At 45.5% G+C, this 17,303-nt stretch overlaps 1 protein-coding gene across 2 annotated transcripts in view; it reads left to right on the top strand.

The window, feature by feature from the left end:
• fam222aa (family with sequence similarity 222 member Aa) overlaps window positions 1–11,363 on the top strand; it is an 88,319-nt gene extending 76,956 nt beyond the window's left edge. For both annotated transcript variants that reach the window (XM_049762105.2, XM_049762104.2), the window contains exon 3: window positions 7,341–11,363. In XM_049762105.2, coding sequence (XP_049618062.1) covers window positions 7,341–8,800 — 1,460 coding nt within the window. In that variant the 3' untranslated portion in view covers window positions 8,801–11,363. The remainder of the gene's footprint in view (window positions 1–7,340) is intronic.
• The last annotated feature ends 5,940 nt before the right edge of the window (window positions 11,364–17,303 follow it).

The following is a 17,303-nucleotide window of genomic DNA, read 5'->3' as shown; positions in this document are numbered from 1 at the left end:
CTGCATTTCACAACAACTTGTGTTTTTAGTGGACACTTGGCTTGATCATCACTAATTACCCCCCTTGCAGCATGAACCCGAGGGCCTCCTTTGTTTCGCCCTCTTTCCCACCTACTGTGAGCTCATGAATTAAAACAAAGATCACAAGATGGCAAACTAACCTCCTCTATTTGTCATTTCGCAAGCCTATCCTGCTCGTTGTCAGCTTAGTGGTGATTTTCTGTTATTGTTTTTTTAATTCCCAAGAGAGAGGCAGCAGGTCGGCCGCGCCGGTGTCAATGGGGCAGGAATGCAGGACGAGTGCTTTCCCACGCTGTTAGCTTTCTTCTGCTGGAGACACAAGGCCCTGGGCCGGCTAGGCTCCGCTAATGCAGCCAGAGTGTGGACAAATGGAAAGTGACACTTGTGTGTGTAGAATGGTATTTGTGGTGACGCTTTGACTACAGATAATAAAGTGTTCACCCTGGGGTGATTTCGCCCCGGCAAGCACCCCAGATGAAACTCACTTACTCAGAGAGCGAGATGGAAAAGACAGAGGAGGAAGAGGGGCGGGAGCCTGAAGAGACAAGGGGGTGGGGGGGCTGAAGCTGAGAAGAGCTAGATAGAGGGAGGCAGGAGGGATGAAAACAGAAAGAGAGGACTGAGACGATCAAGAGACGGGAAGGAAGAATTTCCACTGTTTGTAATTGCAAAGCTTTAGGGGTCAGAGAGGGCAGCCGCACTGTGATGCCAGCTGAGATTTGTCCCTCTTTGGATCCACCTGTTTTTCCTCCTCTAATCCACTGGACTTTTAGCTTGAAAGAAGCTATAGTGTATTTCACTTTTGAAGGTTATCAGTGATTCCCAAACAAGGGGACGTGTGAGCCGGAGGAGTCATTTCCCAGTAATTTCCCTGACAGCCCATAAAAGGCAGGTCAGCCTGCAAAGTGCACGAGGTTGCCACATCAACCCAGCTAATTAATTTTCATGGCTGATCCAGCGACATCTGGCTTCAGAGATAAATTTTAGAGCGAAAATGTAAACACGACGGCGACCTATTGGTTTCGCGTGTCCTCAAAGGGAACCTTGGTAAGTTAATGAGCTTCTGTGATGCCTTGTCCTTGATAAATAGAGAAGACTGTCAACAAGACGTTGGGAGTGTGTTTGGGGTCAGGGCTGAGTCAAATGCTCCCAACTTATCAAATCACGAGCACAGCACAGGAACGGAAAAAGGGCCTTCCTCAAACCTGTGGAGATGATTTGGCTTCAATTTTATGAAAAATTATCTTTGGCCCCAAGATAGAAACAAACCCTCAAAAAGTATTTTAATGATTAAATACATTTTTGACATTCTTGTGCGGGATCAGTGCGCAAGTGATTTCAGCTTTGCCACGATGCTCTTTGCACTTTGTAACGTTGTGGGCTTGTTTGGAATGAGTACATGTTGTTACGTGATGCCCCCCGCTCTTTTGAAAATAAACTCCAAGTTCATTCACTTTGAGATGCATCAACATGTTTTATATTCCACTTATTACGCGTGCGCCTGAAACATTCCATCGCTAATTCAGCTTCCTCAATAATAAAAATCCCCAAGTGAGCGCAGGCTGTATGGAGTTAGGTGCAGACAATGCATTTGTTTGAAGATTATGATGACACAAGCAGCTGTGAATTCAGACAGCTCTATCCACAGAGAAATCATTTCAGTTTGATTTTTATCTTTGCAATTATAGATAACAGAGGGCTGACAAATAATTGCCTTGATTTTTTTTTTCCTGCATTGCCCAGAAAATCAACCTTGAGCTGAGCAGAGGGAGAGCTGAGTGCTCCCTAAAATGATTTTCCTGATATGTAGCAAGCAGCAGGGTTTCCTCACATGCACTTGAATTGATTAGTAGTTTGACTGAAGGCATATTCAACTTGCCCCCCCCCCTCCTCCATGGAGGGCGCTCTTGCACAGCCTCAAACATGTGCTTCCTCTGCTCTCTCACTCATCAGGAAGCTCCTGTGGGGCACCGAAGCTTTGATTGACTGGCGGCCGAGTCGACGGGACGCCTCTATTATTATCATTTCCTTGCGGGAGAAGGGTGGTAGTGGGGGGGCTGCGTCCAGGGGGTCTGGCCCCACAGCCTTTGCTTTGTATACGCAATAGTCAATTAGAGGCAGTGCACTGCCGGAGACGAGTGGGATGTGAGGTTAATTGCAGAGGACCAAACAGCTGGCTCTATCAAGGCCTATTGTGTTTGCGGCAGTTGTCACGGCAATTGAGGCCTCGCTGTAATCGCTGACTAATCAGGCCTGTGCCAGATGACACCTCCATTAGCACAAGGCAGGTATTGTTCAGCTAGCCCCAGCAGCAAATGAGGCAGGGCCAGAGCATCATACATACCGCGATCCTATCTGCTAAATGAGTAACAATAGCTTGAGGTGGAGGGTTACTTCAGCCAAACACACTTCCTCGCTTGCAATCAACTTTTGGCTCGAGTTTCAGGAGTTTGGGATGTGCTTTAGCCGTAAAAAGCATTGTCGTGACACTCAGGTGTCGTTTTGTCATGGAATGCAATGAGTACATTTGACCTATCCGCATTTAGTCCTAGCAGTTATTGAAATGAGCAATTCTCCGTTGGTCAGAACCCATTTTATTACAAGGTGTGTACTGGTACATAATGTACCTGGATTCCGTTTCTGCTGTATGATATAGCGGCGAAAGTCAGAAAATATTAGCTTAGGGGAAGGAAGTGTAACTCGCTCATTTACTCTGCAAACAAATATAGTGCAGCACAGACTTTGCCTAAGTGTCATATCTCACATAAAATTTTAGCGTTAGCTTAAAACCTATTTGAAACCGCGTCTTGAAAATGTGAATGTCCCCGCAGCACAAAAGAAAGATTACACGACATCCAAGGGCATTTACGCAGCCTCTCGCCAACTCATCAAATGAAGCCAAAGGCCATTGGTGTTTTTACAGATTCATCATTCCGACTCCACCTGACAACCACAAACAACAATTTTATACTCACATTTACAGAGTGGTGACTGAACCAACACAGCCCGCATGAAAGTGTAAACGGCAACATGTTTCAAAATAGCAAAACATTCAAATATACACACACAACATACAGTGATGCCAGTGACAACATAGATGATGGTCAGATGATAAGTATTCATAATAACATCAATGTTTTTATTAATTACATTGTTCTGAAAGAGCGCCTAGGGATTGTATATTTAGTATAATACAGCTCACCATGATCCAAAATATTTGGAACGTGCAACTATTTGCCCGTTATTTTTCTCTATTTGTAGAAAATGACAGAGTTTGCTTCCCACCTTCCGCAATTAGTCCAAAATCAAATGCGCACAATCAGCAAAATTTTCGATTATTCTCACGGGTCATATCTGCCAGTGGAGTGTTGTTTGCCATTCCCTTAACTTTTCTGTCTTAATTGCAAGTCAACCAAACAACTTTTTCTCCCTTCATCTAAGCAAGCAATTTTTCTCCCCCCTGCTGACCTGACTACATGGTCCACTGGGATCAAAGTGTGCGGAGATATCGCCTCTGCAGAAGTGAAGAAGGAAATGCTGAGAGCTTTTTGATGTCGTGCTATTTCTTTACACTAATAAGAAGAAACTTTTCCATAATTGTAGAACACTCAGAACTTCAATCATTTGGAGCCAGGGTATTTTAGGTAGACTTTTTCCCTTTGCTTGCTCATTTCAGGCTCTTAATTAAAATGCAAAGCATTCTCCCGGTCCTCTGGATTTGATGCTGCGCTCTTTCACATCACTCCTACCTGCTTCCCCCTCTCTCACACACTCCCCCATCTGCTTTTTGCCTTGGTGTGATCAACACAATTTGACCCCTCACTCGAAAGGAGTGCTCGGAATTTAATGGATTTTTTTTTTTTTACAGCCTAATCTAACCAGTTCCCTCTTTATTGCTGTTTTGTACCCAATGGACCTCGTCTTTAGCAGGCCTCCCCCCTGCGCACACACACATATAGCGAGAAAATTAGTTCATCAGAATTCAAAATGTACCGCTGGCTAATTAAAGGAGTGTTAATTGAGTGTTAAGAATCAAGCACCCCCTTTTCCAAAACACACACACACACACACACAAGCAATCAGAGTGACAGCACCGGGTACACCAAGGACGTTGCGCTTGGGGAGCTTCATGCCAATCAAAAATGGAGAGAAATGAGAGTGGCCATCCTCCCAGTGGAATGGCTTTTCCAGATCACATCACCGCCCGACGTTATCCCACGCCTGCTCTCCGTGGCTGTCTGACCGCCGCAGAGTTGAACGGCACGCAGATAGCCTCGCTCACCGCGTGCATGCCGCTAATGAGCGGTGGCATTTCGAGATGCGCTGCCCTGACACGCGGGCATTGTGTGCCAGGCCCTGGATTATTAAGGACCAAGGTCAGCCCGTTAATTGCCATCTCAGCTCCCCGGTATGTGATTGCCCCTAATAAATGCACGTCCGCTTGCACTTTTAGCTCATTTCCACTGCAGCTCAATCATATTCTTTATTTGTTTACATTTAAAGTTTCATTCTCCTTGTTCAGGCTCGCCCCGCTCGTAAGCTTTTTCACGCGCTTGTGAATGCACATCGTCTCGGAAAGGGAAATAGCGTATTTTTGCATCCTCGGGGGAAATAATTAATCCTTACAAGGCTGTCGCATGTCGAAATGAAGCGAGTGTGAAGCATTTAGCCCAGGAGGCATTGCAGGCTGTCGCCGGCGCAGGCACCTGTTGTTGTCCCTGCCCTACATTTCATGAGAGAGGATAACAACATGCTTCACTGATGTCAAACGAGACACACAAGTGCAGTTGCGGGTTTGCGAGTGAGTGTGTGTTGTTTGCGTGCCTTGTTTTTCGGCTTTCACGCGTGGTATTTGCATGCACAGGCGCGCCGAAGCGTGCGCACAGGTGCAGGGAAGCCCCTACCTCACGAGGAGGTGAGGGTGCACACAAAGGCGGTGCAAGCTGCCTCGGAGGCTGTTTTTTATCAGCGAGCACCATCTGTGCTTGATGCTGCTGCTCCTTGCGCAGATCTGCTGCAAACTAGAGCAATAAGTAACACGGTGGCAATAGAAGAGCAGACTTCCTGCTTCTGAAGGGGGGGGGGGGGGGGGGGGGGGCGGCAAAGTGTGGGTAGGCCAATGCTAGTTGTAATCAAGTTTGCTCTAAAATTTCTGCCATGCAACTGGAAGGAGCGCTGGAATCAAAAGAATCCAGATGCTCAATTGCCACCTCCTGCCCCTTTTTTCCCCTTTCTGCCTGTGATTTCTAATAACCGGAAGCCTTTGTGAGGCCGAGATGGGTTTTGTAGGCCTGAAAGGCCTTCTAATCCCTGTGGCCCGTGAAGTGTGAAGCCCTTTGATGCCAGGTTGGCGTGCCAAAGTCTCTGCCTATTGACAAACAAGGGCCAGGCTTGGAAAAGACGGAGGGAGAGGGATTTAGGCTCACTTTTTGAAGAAACGCAAGCTCGGCTGTGGAAAATATGGACCCAATCGGTGAGAAGGAAAAGAATTAGCCCGCCTTTAATGAATTTCTGGATTTTTTAATATAGTTTTTCCTCTCATGTGTCAGTAATTAGGTGGAATGATGGGCATAAAGCAGCTGGGGGCTTGTCAGGGCGGCAGGACACAAGGCCCTTGATATGCCTGAAAGCCAAGAATCCTTCCTCATTTGGCCCATGTGATGATCAAAGATGTTTTTTTTTTCCTCATGTAAAAGATCAGGAAAAAAAATGCTGCCTTTTCCATTTGCATGTGGACCGGCGATGGGCTTTGAAATGAGCGTGTTTTTCCTCTTCAGAGCAAAGCAAACAAGTCTTGTCAGTTTTCCACTGTGAGTGAGAGAGCATCAAAGAGCCCGGCAGCGACGTCGACAGGGAAGCCGAGCGGTGCCTCATCAAGGTTGGCGAGGTCGAAGCTGGGCTGGCCCGGCGTGCTGGGCTCCGCCCCTTCGGATGGCACTCTCTTTGAGTTTCATACTCACTTCTCGATTGATACCAGTGGTTAAAAAAAAATAAAGAAATCTTGGAATTCTGATTCGAGACAGGAATGGCACTGGAATAGGTTATGCACTAAATTCAGCTCAGGATATTCACAACCATTCCCCTCTGTCATTAAAATTCCAAGTCTATTTCTTTGATGATATGGATCTTGTAGATTTAATCATTTTCACAGTTAGGAACCCATTGGGTTGTTGAAATTAACTCCCCGTGCTATCTGTAATGGAAGCCCAGGAATGAGGGTTGAGGCTATTTGGCTGTGGAGTCTTTTTTAAATGATTTTTGCAATTGGAAAGGAAATGGAGTGAGTCGTAGTCACAGTCTGCGACCTGCACACACTCTTTAGGTTGCTGACAGCAGAGTCATGGCACTTCCTATGTGTGTGTGTGTGTGTCTTTTGCATAAAAAAAAAAAAAAGTGAAGGGGTCGCAAGTCATTTGTGGCAGCTGATGTATCGCTTGTAAATTGAGTTCTCCCCCCGCCCCCACACACACACTTTTTGTTGCACTGAGCTAAGTAGCCATGAAATTGCCTGAATAATGTTGTTTAAATCCAATCTCAATGTGGCCCCTCACCTCCATGACCAGCCCCCAAACAATGACATGAGTTTTTTTTTTTTTTTTCTCTCAAAATTGCCATTTTCCTGTTTGCCACCTTGAGCTTTGCCTCATTGAACGAGGGCCATTGCTATTCACAGTCGCCGCCGTCGCTGCAGAATTGAATTTATGGGATTGGGGAGTTTCACATTGCCAACACCACAGAGCGTTTACTATAGATGCTATTTTCCTGTTTTTTGCTCATACATGTCTCGTTATATTTTCATTTGTTTATATTTAATCGAAGCAATTTTTATTTTATTATAGGAATGCGGCCAGCTGGTGTCATTTACCTGAATGACACAGCACAGATGTTAGAACTGGGGCTGTTCATATACTGGGCACTTAGAATTCTCAAATGTGCCATTCCAATTAAACAAGCTTTGATCCACATTGTGCCCTCCTTGCTTAGTATCCAAGGCTAACCTAATTCATTGCTAAAGAGAGTTTGAATTAATTTCACAATGCACAGATTTAACACCGCCTAAGGTTCCAGGCTTTTGACAGAATGAGTTTTTAAAAAAGATCCACTTGGCTAGGGAGTTAAAATAGGAATGGAAAGAAAAATCTCTAATGGATTGAGCCGTTGCAATGAAACATAAACTGCAATCATGATAAGAATATGCAAATGATATTTTTTTTAGGGGGGAAGACTTTTTTTTTTGTTCCGCTGGATATTTACAGTTAATTACAAAGTGAACAAGGAGTCGAATCTCACTCATTCTTTTCTCTCTGTTTGACCCACAGGTGAACTGGTGGTGCCTACACATTCCCCTCGCTACCCCACCGCGGCAGAACTTGATGCCTATGCTCAGAAGACAGCCAACAACCCTCTGTCCATCAAGATCTTCCCGACCAACATCAGGGTTCCCCAGCACAAGCACCTTAACCGGACTGTAAATGGATATGACACCACTGGCCAGCGCTACAACCCCTATCCACACTTCCACACCGGGGGCTACCATGGCCTGCTTGCCATCGTCAAGTCCTCATCCTCCCCTTCATTGTCATCCAACTCCACCTTTGTGTCATCAAAAGGAGTTCTCAAGAACTCCGACGGCAGACGGACTAAGCTCTCCCCTGCCCACATTGCCGTTGCCCCATACCCACCAAGTAGTAGCACTTTAGCCAACGGCCCTGGCCAGATGGGCTATCAAGCCGGGCCCACGAAGCCTCCAGAGGGCCCCGGGTTGTCGGTGCCCCCCAACGTCACCGTAGCTGGCTCGGTGATTCCGGTAACAGGGGGGCGTGGCCTGGCCCTCCCCGCACAGTCCAACCTCCCCTCCATCCAGAGCATCATTTACCAGATCAACCAGCATTGCCAAGCACAGGCTCTGCAGCAGGTGTGTCAAGGGGCGCCACCCTCCAATTCGAGTCCCTCCAAGCAGGGAACAACTGTCATGGGGGTCTCCTCCAGCTCCTCAGGTGGAGGTTACGTGGTGGGAATCGGCCCACAGGCCAACATGGTGTACACGGGTGCGGGGCTGCCGGCTCAAAACACAGAGGTGCTCAAGAGCGGGGTTTACGCGGACAGTATGGACTACATCCTCTGGCAGAAGCAGCAGCAGCAACAACAACAGCAGCAGCAGCAGCAACAGGCAGTGCTACGAATGTACAGCGGGGGCAGTGGAGGGGGAGCGGCTGTCAGCAAGTCCCCCGAAAGCTGCATTCCTGTCGGCGGGATCATGGCGGGCCAAGTCTCCTCGTCCTCTTCCAGACCATACCACCTGACGGCGAGCGGCGGAGGCGGGCTGGACAAAGTCAGCTCCTCCCCGTTGAACTGCATGGGCATGCATGGGAATTTCTCAGTGGGTCAGTACTTTGCCCCCCCTTGGAACAGTGTCCTGGTGACACCGGACAGTGACTGCTACAACCCCCAGGAGCTCCTGGGCTCCTCCACGGGCGGGTCGGCCACGGGCCACAGAGAAATGGGCTACCCGCACCATCCCTATCACCACCACCACCATCATCATCATCATCACCCCGCCATCGACAGCGGAGGCCGTCTGTGTTGCAGTCTGCCCAGCAAGAGTTTGTGCAACACGTCAGTGTTGAGCAACAGCTTGCAGTCTCTGGAATACCTGATCAACGACATCCACCCGCCATGCATAAAGGAGCAGATGCTGGGCAAAGGCTACGAGACTGTGTCGGTGCCACGTCTGCTGGACCACCAGCACGCACACATCCGCCTCCCCGTTTACAGATAGAGGCGCAACAGAATCACAAGAATCGAGTTGTGAATTTGTAAAGAAAATCTTAAGGCAAAGGACGGATCCGGTTTTGCGGTGGGAGGGTGGATTTGCTTTAATGAGTGCGCGAGCTTAGCCACGAGAGCTCTTGTCGTGTTGTGTGACCCAATCTATGGTGGTTTCAAGCCAGGCTTTGAGAATTCCAAATAAGAAATGGCAGTAGCGATTGCAAGTGGGGGAGAAAAGGGATTTTTAAATCCTCCTGATGATCCGTTGTGCCGTTTGCCAATAGGAATTTTGCATTGATTTATTTGTCTTTCTGTTTCCGCTTTTGTTGCCCAAGTTATACTTGCCTGAACTACTTTAATCTTTGCTCTCTTTTCTTTTTCATTTTTTTTTTTCTGATGGAATCATAGCTTGACATGAAGTGCATACGCCACTTGTACCCCCCCCCACTTCAAATTCCAATACTGAAGCTACTGTGTAGGTTGTCACTGAAATAAATGGTCTCCAGAGGACCAAAGTTTAGGGCTGCTCTCAACATCTAAAAACTACACGCAGATGGATGAGGACAGACTCAGTGAAATTATAGCCAGGACTCTTGTGTTCTGCACAAGAATCATCAAGTCTGATTAGGACAGGATAGTACATTATTAATGGTTATTGCTGTTATAATTGATACATAAATTGCACTGCTTGAATCTTGTTAACTTTGAAGTTTGGAATTTGGGTAGTTTGGATATGATATATTTAAGAAACTTGAAAAACTTGAACCTATTTTATGTTGTTTTATATATTTGTAGGTATATTTTATGCATTGGCTGCTATGGGGGAAAGCATCTCTGATGCTTTGTTCTTTCCACTTGGTTTTTATGATTTAAATATTCCTGTTCAAGCAAATGTGCAGTTTCTTATGTTCTGTTTCGAGGCATCGTCACTGCTGTGGTTCTGTAAGAACCTGCAATGTGAGAGCTTGTTTTCATAACCAACACTGGAATACACGGTGTGGGTGAAAAGTAACTTGGCATTAAAAATTGGGAAAACAATCAATATTCCAATTACACGTTTTTAGGCAAGCGATATGTTTTTTTATTATTATTACATGGCAAAATGAAAGTCAACCTTCAGATTTTAACATGAAATCATCATAGGTGGCTTCCAAAACAACAGACAGCCAAGTAAGTGGCCATCTGGGAAAAAAATAAAGGAGACAATGGGGAAATAACACATCATATAAAATCCCCATGAGTGTTGTCTGTTTCCAAAATGTTTTCAAAACAACTTTAGCGAAACAAAAAAATTCTAAAAGCTATTCATAATGCCTGCTTTTCACCCACGCTGTGAAATTAACAAAGGAGTATTAGGCCCACACAGAAAAGAAAATTATACTTTGAGAAAGAAGTGATAATGTTGTGAGAATAAAGTCATGTCGTGAAAACAGACATCATAAACTTTTTTTTAATTGTAAACCAAGTTAACAAATATCTTCATTTCCTGATTATGAGTTTTCATATCCTTTTATAAAAAACAATTAGATTTTTTATTTTAAATATATATATAATTGTAATATTTTTTATAAAGTTTGGAATTATTTTGTTGAGAAAATGTACATTTATATTTCTCATAATTTTCCTTTTTCCTTTCAGTGTCTTCCTAATACTCCTTCACAACAATAAATCTTGAAACGCTTATTTAAAGAGAACATAATACACAGAAAAAGAAACGATACAGTGAAAAATGTGAAGGTTATCGACATAACGATACATGTACGTGTGCTTAACACGAGCGTGTGTTCGCATGCGCATTTTAGCTCTTCAAAGCCTCTTCCCATGTCTCATTTGAAGATTTCCACCACAGTCCCCATAAAATCATACCTGAGTAATGTACAGGAATTCCTTTGCCGATCTCGCTTCCTTTTTAACGGAGGACTTAGCGTCTCCAATATTTGTAACTGTCACATCTGCCTTCTTTGTCAGGTGTCGTCATAGCGATGGAGGAAGCTGGGATAGAAGGGAGTCCTATTTCGGGAGGTACGGTTCACTCCTCTTGCAAATGAAAAAAAAAAAATGAAAACAATCGTCTCTGACATCAGATGAAAAGAGACAAGGGTCATTGCTTTTCCTTGTTCATTTTAGCCCCTGGTTGGGTTGTATTTAGCCCAAGCCAGTCTTAACTAGATGATTCAGAGCGGTGAAATATTTATTATGACTGTGGGATTCCCTTGAATGTACTGCACTTAAATTACTGCGATGTGTTATTGCCTTGTGGGATTCAAGTGAAAGAGAAAAATTGGATCAGTGCAGCAGACCTGTGGTCTTGATTAGCATTTCTTTTGTCAGTGGAATTTCAATGCTAAATTCAATTTATTAAATAGAGCCGGAGCTTTGTTGTGGGGAAATACTGGCATCAGTCTAGATTTATGAAGTGCAATTATTATGACTGTATGAACATTTTTTTCTCTGAGCTTACACCAAAAAAAATGTAAACTACAGTTGTCAATACATTCCCAATGTACCACGTCCCTAATCCCTATCTTTTTGTTTTTGTTTTGAGGTGTAAAATAAATTTCTTTAAGACTATATCCAGAGGCCATGTCTCGGCTTTGACGTCTGTCGTTATTTTATCTAAACCTAGATGTCCTTTAGATGTCAGCGGGAAGTTGGACCCTGTGGGACCTCAAGCAGAGGCTTGACAAGTGATGTTGAACCTTTGCTGGCAATGAGGAAAAAAAAAAACCTTTGAAGTTGTTTTATTTAACCCGTAAGGGATCCGAAAAGTGTTCTTAATAATAACAAGCAAAAACCTGGTATGGTGGCTCCCTCTCAGCACAAATTCAAAAAGAAAATATGTCCTGATTTGAACTTTGACAGCTGACCTAAATCTTGACTATGAGCCTTAAAATGGGACTTTAGATGGGTGCATAGACCCCTGCACTGAGGTCCTGATGGCCTAAAGAATACCAAGTCCTCTGGCGTATAATTTGCACAGTAAGCCTCCTTAACATTACAATAAAAAAAAAAATGAAACAAAAAACATGTTGTCTTAACAGCTTAACGCCCCAGCTGCGGTCTGACGCGTAATGCCATATTTTCTGTCTTGTAGAAATATTTTGACAGATTTACAGATACATCTTGTCCCTAAATCCCCTCCGTTTGGCTTCCGCATCCAAGCATTAAACCCTGTCACATGACGTTGAAGTCAACAGCCAATACTTGAGGCAGTGGAGATTCTGGTATCTGGCCTTTCCCACCAACGCAGGTCCGGGGCAGCCGTCCTCTCAGCTAATGGGAGTATTGGGTGACAGTATCAGCGGAGAGTATTCAATGGCACAGAGGGTTGAAATCAAACCCCTTTCGAATAGGAATGGATTTCCTGTAAGGTACAGAGAGGAGTACGGTAATTAGAGAGGAAAGACTTTGTCAATTCACATTCATTTCGATTAAAAGAAAGTATGTCGTTCTTTTGCTTTATTTTGTGGCAATTTGTGCCAGACACCCGTTAATGAGGTCTTTTCGATGAGCCGCAGCTTGGCTATGCTGTAACCCAGCTTCCCAATTTGGGCAACGCACGCACGCACGCTTAGGACATATTAGGATAATAGAATTACATTTCAAATTGATTTGTGTCTGAGCTGATCCATGCACGGCTCACTCAGCTGCAGAGGCAGAGTGGCATATGGCATGTCATTATCCCCCCCCCCCCCCCCCCCCCCCCCCCAACCCACCCGTCCAAGGCCAACGGGGTTCAGCAGTACTTAAAACAAACTGAAGGTTACGACTGGCCGCCATTGAAGGGGAGGACAGCGGGGTTGGGGGATGATGTGTGTGTGTGTGTGTGGGGGGGGGGGGGTAAAGCCCAGTCTCCGCTGCGTCTCAGAGGGCCTCAGCGGCGCACCGCGGCGCCCGGGTTCATCGGCCCGCTTTGAAAGCCGGCTGTGTTTGATCGAGGCGGGGGGATTTGTTTTCTGTTGGATTATACATGGTTACTCCCCGCTTGGCTGAAGGGGCCCTGCGCAATGTGACAGATCTCAAAGCGGAGCGAGATACAGGGAGGGATTTTGAGGTCAGAAAAGCCTCGAAGCATCAGTAATCAGGATAATTGCCATGTTCCTGCATGGTGCCGCTATCAGATGCCCCTCTTTGGCTCAGCTCGGCGGCCTCATATTCAAATTCAAACTCCATTGAAATCATCCTGAAAGACATATTGTGCCTCCATGTATCACACATTCGAGTAAATCAATTAAGTTTTAAACGCTGGAAGCCAATTACACTGCCCAGGAAAGGACAGATGTGAGCGCCATGTGAATGAGGACATTTAGATCTATAAAACTTATCGACTGCTAACCTGTTTTCAAGGGCAGCGAGAGGCTCACCGGGATAGCCTGGAGGCGGCAACGTGGAGAGAAATTGACTTACCCTGCTTGTAAAGATCCTTTAGTAAATCCCATGAAGACCTTTAGCTGGTGCAAAGGTCCTGCTGCATTTTATGCACCTGAGAGGGAAACGGGGCCAGTTAAAAACAAGCGGGGCCATAAGGGACGTGACGTTGAAGAAAACAATGGCAGCTGCTCACTCTGTAGAGTCTTGGCGTTGCTTCTCCAGCCTACACATGGTGTGTGTGTGTGTGTTGGGAGGGGAACTTGGGCCTCCAGGGCGCCTTCCATAACACCCCCTTCTCAATGTCTATTACTGGCAGACGAAGATAATGTCATAGGCTCCGACCAAGCATGAAAATACTTTAATCAATAATTCACATGCGTGTATGGCAAAATATACGTCTTTTTTTTCAAATACTGTAAAAATGTACAATGATAGGCGAGCACATAAACTCGCTTCAAAAGCCAATCCAGCAGGAGCTCGGGACATTCTATGTATTTTGAGCATCGATACTATATAGGTTCAGCTGAAGAAGCTTATTGCCTTCAAATATTCTTATGTAGACGTCTATATCCAATTCAAATATAAAAGTCTGGGGGGTTTTCTTTTTCCTCCTGTTTCATTTATTGGTTGTGTGCAATGTTCCTATGGGCAAACAAGGCTGTTTTCTTTCCTGGATGATCTCGAATGCACCAACTATGTCCAAGTCTGAGGGTACGGCAACCTTGAGAAAATAATATATATGGAAATAGGAAATATATAAAGCATCTCTCTCTCATTGTTCTCCCTGCAGTGATGTATTTATATGTTTGTGTCTGCTCAGGATGAAAACATTTTTTGGAAATGCTGTATCTTGGGCAAAATAAAAGGTGTTAATGTGAAACAAATCTGTTTTGGAGAAAAAAAAATGTCGCAGAGCAGTTTCAACTTTTCAATGTGCCTATAGAGCAAAACATCCCTATGATTGCTTACTTTCTTTCCCTCGGCAGTTGTGCAATTTCCTCCTAATCTCCCCACAAACGTCATCTTGGATTTGCTCAAACTGCCACGCAATTCGCCCTCCATCCCTGAGATGTGCTCTGCCCTCCCTGCCTTTTGTCAATCTCAGGACTGAAATGTAGAAGTTTGCTATTCATTGGACATCTCCTCTTCTTTTATGTATGATTGCGTGACATAACTGAATAAAGCAAATGACTTGTATGTGGGCCGCTTCTGTCGATCTGCTTAGTCGACGTCTCACTCTTTCTTTTGCTGTTTGTACTGTAAGGAAGGTAAGCATATTAGTCTTAGGGCACACATCTCCACCATATGTTGGCCTCCACAATCCTGTGACCCTTTTCACCAATCACTTCCTAAAGTGATTCGTTCTTTTTTCCGTTCATATGACTTCAACCAGTAGGTGTCGGTAATGCGCATTGAAGCTGGTGCCACCTTGCCGTAAAACAAAACGAAGAAGAAAATTACGTTCACAAACGAGTCGTGAATTGCGTTTCCCGTTCACCAACCAAACATATCTGTGAGTGAGTGAGTGAGTGAGTGAGTGAGTGAGTGAGTGAGTGAGTGAGTGAGTGAGTGAGTGAGTGAGTGAGTGAGTGAGTGAGTGAGTGAGTGAGTGAGTGATATGCATTTCCAGTTCATCGCGAGAACGGATCAGTGAGGGAACGAATCCTGACTTTCCCGTTCGCGAACGAGTTAATGAGTAAACTGCAAGGACATGCGGTCAGAGGAGGCAAGGTAGCCTCTCCTGACATCATGTAAAGGTGAAAAACAAATTAAATTGTTTTTATCATAAAGTCATTTTCCTTTTAATTTCAATAGTTTTGTATCATTTTGAACCAAAATCGCAGAATTTTCATAGTAATTTTAAAACCGAAGACGATTCGCTCGGAGGAGCCAACTTCCTGCCTAGCCAACTTCCTGCCTAGCCTACCTGAGGATTGCGTTATCACACGGCTGCCGATGTTGACAGGCTATGCAGTTAGACAGCACTGCTCTCTGTCTTTATGTCGCTGTTTAAGTGTTCAAACAGTGTGGCTATATTAACAAATTTCCGTAGTTAAGCTGATGTATTGAATATCTAGTGCTTTTTGTCATCTGTCTGTAACGTCGTGTTTCTTAAGATGAACAAAACGGCTTTGAAAAGAGACTTTACGGAGGCTACGAAAAAAGGTTGTCCAGCCTTATGGCCGGGGGCGCTAGTGATCCCGGGATGCTTCATCCGCCTACCTGTAGAATAAGAGATCGCCAGTTCAAATTTACACGAGCAACTGAGGAGCAGTCGTCCATTTATTTTGTTTTACATTCGGGGGTTTTTGCCCCGTTTTACATTTCGTTTTATAATGGAGGATTACATATCCAAACGATTTTCAACTATGGATTTTCGGTCGAAGCAGGAAGTCATCAGTAAAGGAAGACCAACTCCGGAGTTAAAAGGTTTGATTCGGACAACGGGATTTCAGAACGGAGTGGTACGCGCGATCGAAAATAAGTTTTTGATTTCATGTGCTTTATTGAGTGTTTTAATGTGTGACGACTGTTGATATGAGATTTTAATTAAAATAGTTCAAATTAAATAATGAATAAGTCACACTAGAGCAGGGTTCCCCAACATTTTTGTGACAGTTAGTTGCCGGTGGGGGGGGTGACGTCAGTGCCTCCCCAGTCATGAACCTCACCGCACGTCACTTGTAGTGTTATATTGTGAATGTGCAATTATTACATTAATATTCTAAATAAGGGATGATCGATTTGAATTTAATTTTGTATATTCAAATTACCTGTAGTAACTGCCGGAGAATGAGCGGTAGTACACAAGAGATTCACCTGAATGAATGGGAACCGTGAGTGTAGGAACTTTCTGAAATAGTGACCCTCTGGCAACAACAACAGGTTGACCTTCCCTGGGGCCTTGCGGTGTATGAAGCACAGGGAAGTGGATGGAATTAAATCCAGCATCTCCTTAAACCGTGCGTTGTAATGGGACAAAGAAACTTGCTCAAGAAGATAGGAGCATACTTTTGTAGGCTGGTTCCCACTCTGAACAGGGTGGATTGATCCTGAGCTCTTCTGCCTTGAGTGGCTTGACCTGGATACCTAGCGGTGTTAACAAAGGGTCAAGGTGACTCAGGGTGTAAGTGCTCAGGGGCTCCAGTGCTCTTGGACCCTGATCGAAGGAGAAAGGCAGTGGGACACCGTGGCTGGTTCTCACTCTGATCGGTGTAGATTGATCCCCAGCTCTTTTGCCCTGAGTGGCTTGACCTGGATACCTAGCGGTGTTAACGAAGGGTCAAACCTCGCTCATGCTAAAGCATGCAGGGTGTGGTGGTCCCGAGCAGAAGGACCTTAATCCAGGCTCAGTCTTCTACGGGGGGTAGCCTCGCTCATGCAACAGCACATTGCACCACACACGTTAATATTGGACTCTAAACGGTGACCTGGAACAGGTTCCAAATTCTTACCCCTAATATTCACATCCCCTAGTCCAGCTTAGGTGACTAGGCCGAGGATGCACCGGGACCTAGGCGATGTAGAGTAGGGTTTCTTTTTCAGCCATTCCCTCCACAGGTATTGCAATACAGGTGAGTTCCCTCTAGGTACTTGGACTTCCCTGGAGCCTCGCGATGGCGGAAGCACAGCAAAGTTGGAGGAACGGATCCAGCATCTGCTTAGGTCGACAAAGAAGATTGCTCAAGAAGAAAGAAGCTTTTTTTTGCAGGTATAACCGGGAGGAGAGCACTGGGGAGGCACTGCTTAGTCAGGGCTGGCTCCAGTGCTCTTGAACCCCGCCCGGTCAGAGGAGAAAGGCAGCGGTTCACCGCGGCTGGTTCTCACTCTGATTGGGGAGGATTTATCCCCAGCTCTTCTGCCTTGAGTGGCTTGACCTGGATACCTAGCGGTGTTAACGAAGGGTCAAGGTGACTCAGGGCTCCAGTGCTCTTGGACCCCGATCGGAGGAGAAAGGCAGCGGTTCACCGCGGCTGGTTCTCACTCTGATCGGGGAGGATTGATCCCCAGCTCTTCTGCCCTGAGTGGCTTGACCCGGATACCTAGCGGTGTTAACATAAGGGTCAATGCGACTCAGGGGGTACGTATGCGGCCCCCCTGAGTTCCGATTCTAGGGACAACGCACGCAGGGTGTGGTGGTC

Source organism: Syngnathus scovelli, chromosome 3, assembly GCF_024217435.2.
Source record: "Syngnathus scovelli strain Florida chromosome 3, RoL_Ssco_1.2, whole genome shotgun sequence".
NCBI lineage: Eukaryota > Metazoa > Chordata > Actinopteri > Syngnathiformes > Syngnathidae > Syngnathus > Syngnathus scovelli.
Note: the sequence above shows the minus strand (reverse complement) of the source record. Positions and strands in the feature narration are given on the sequence as shown.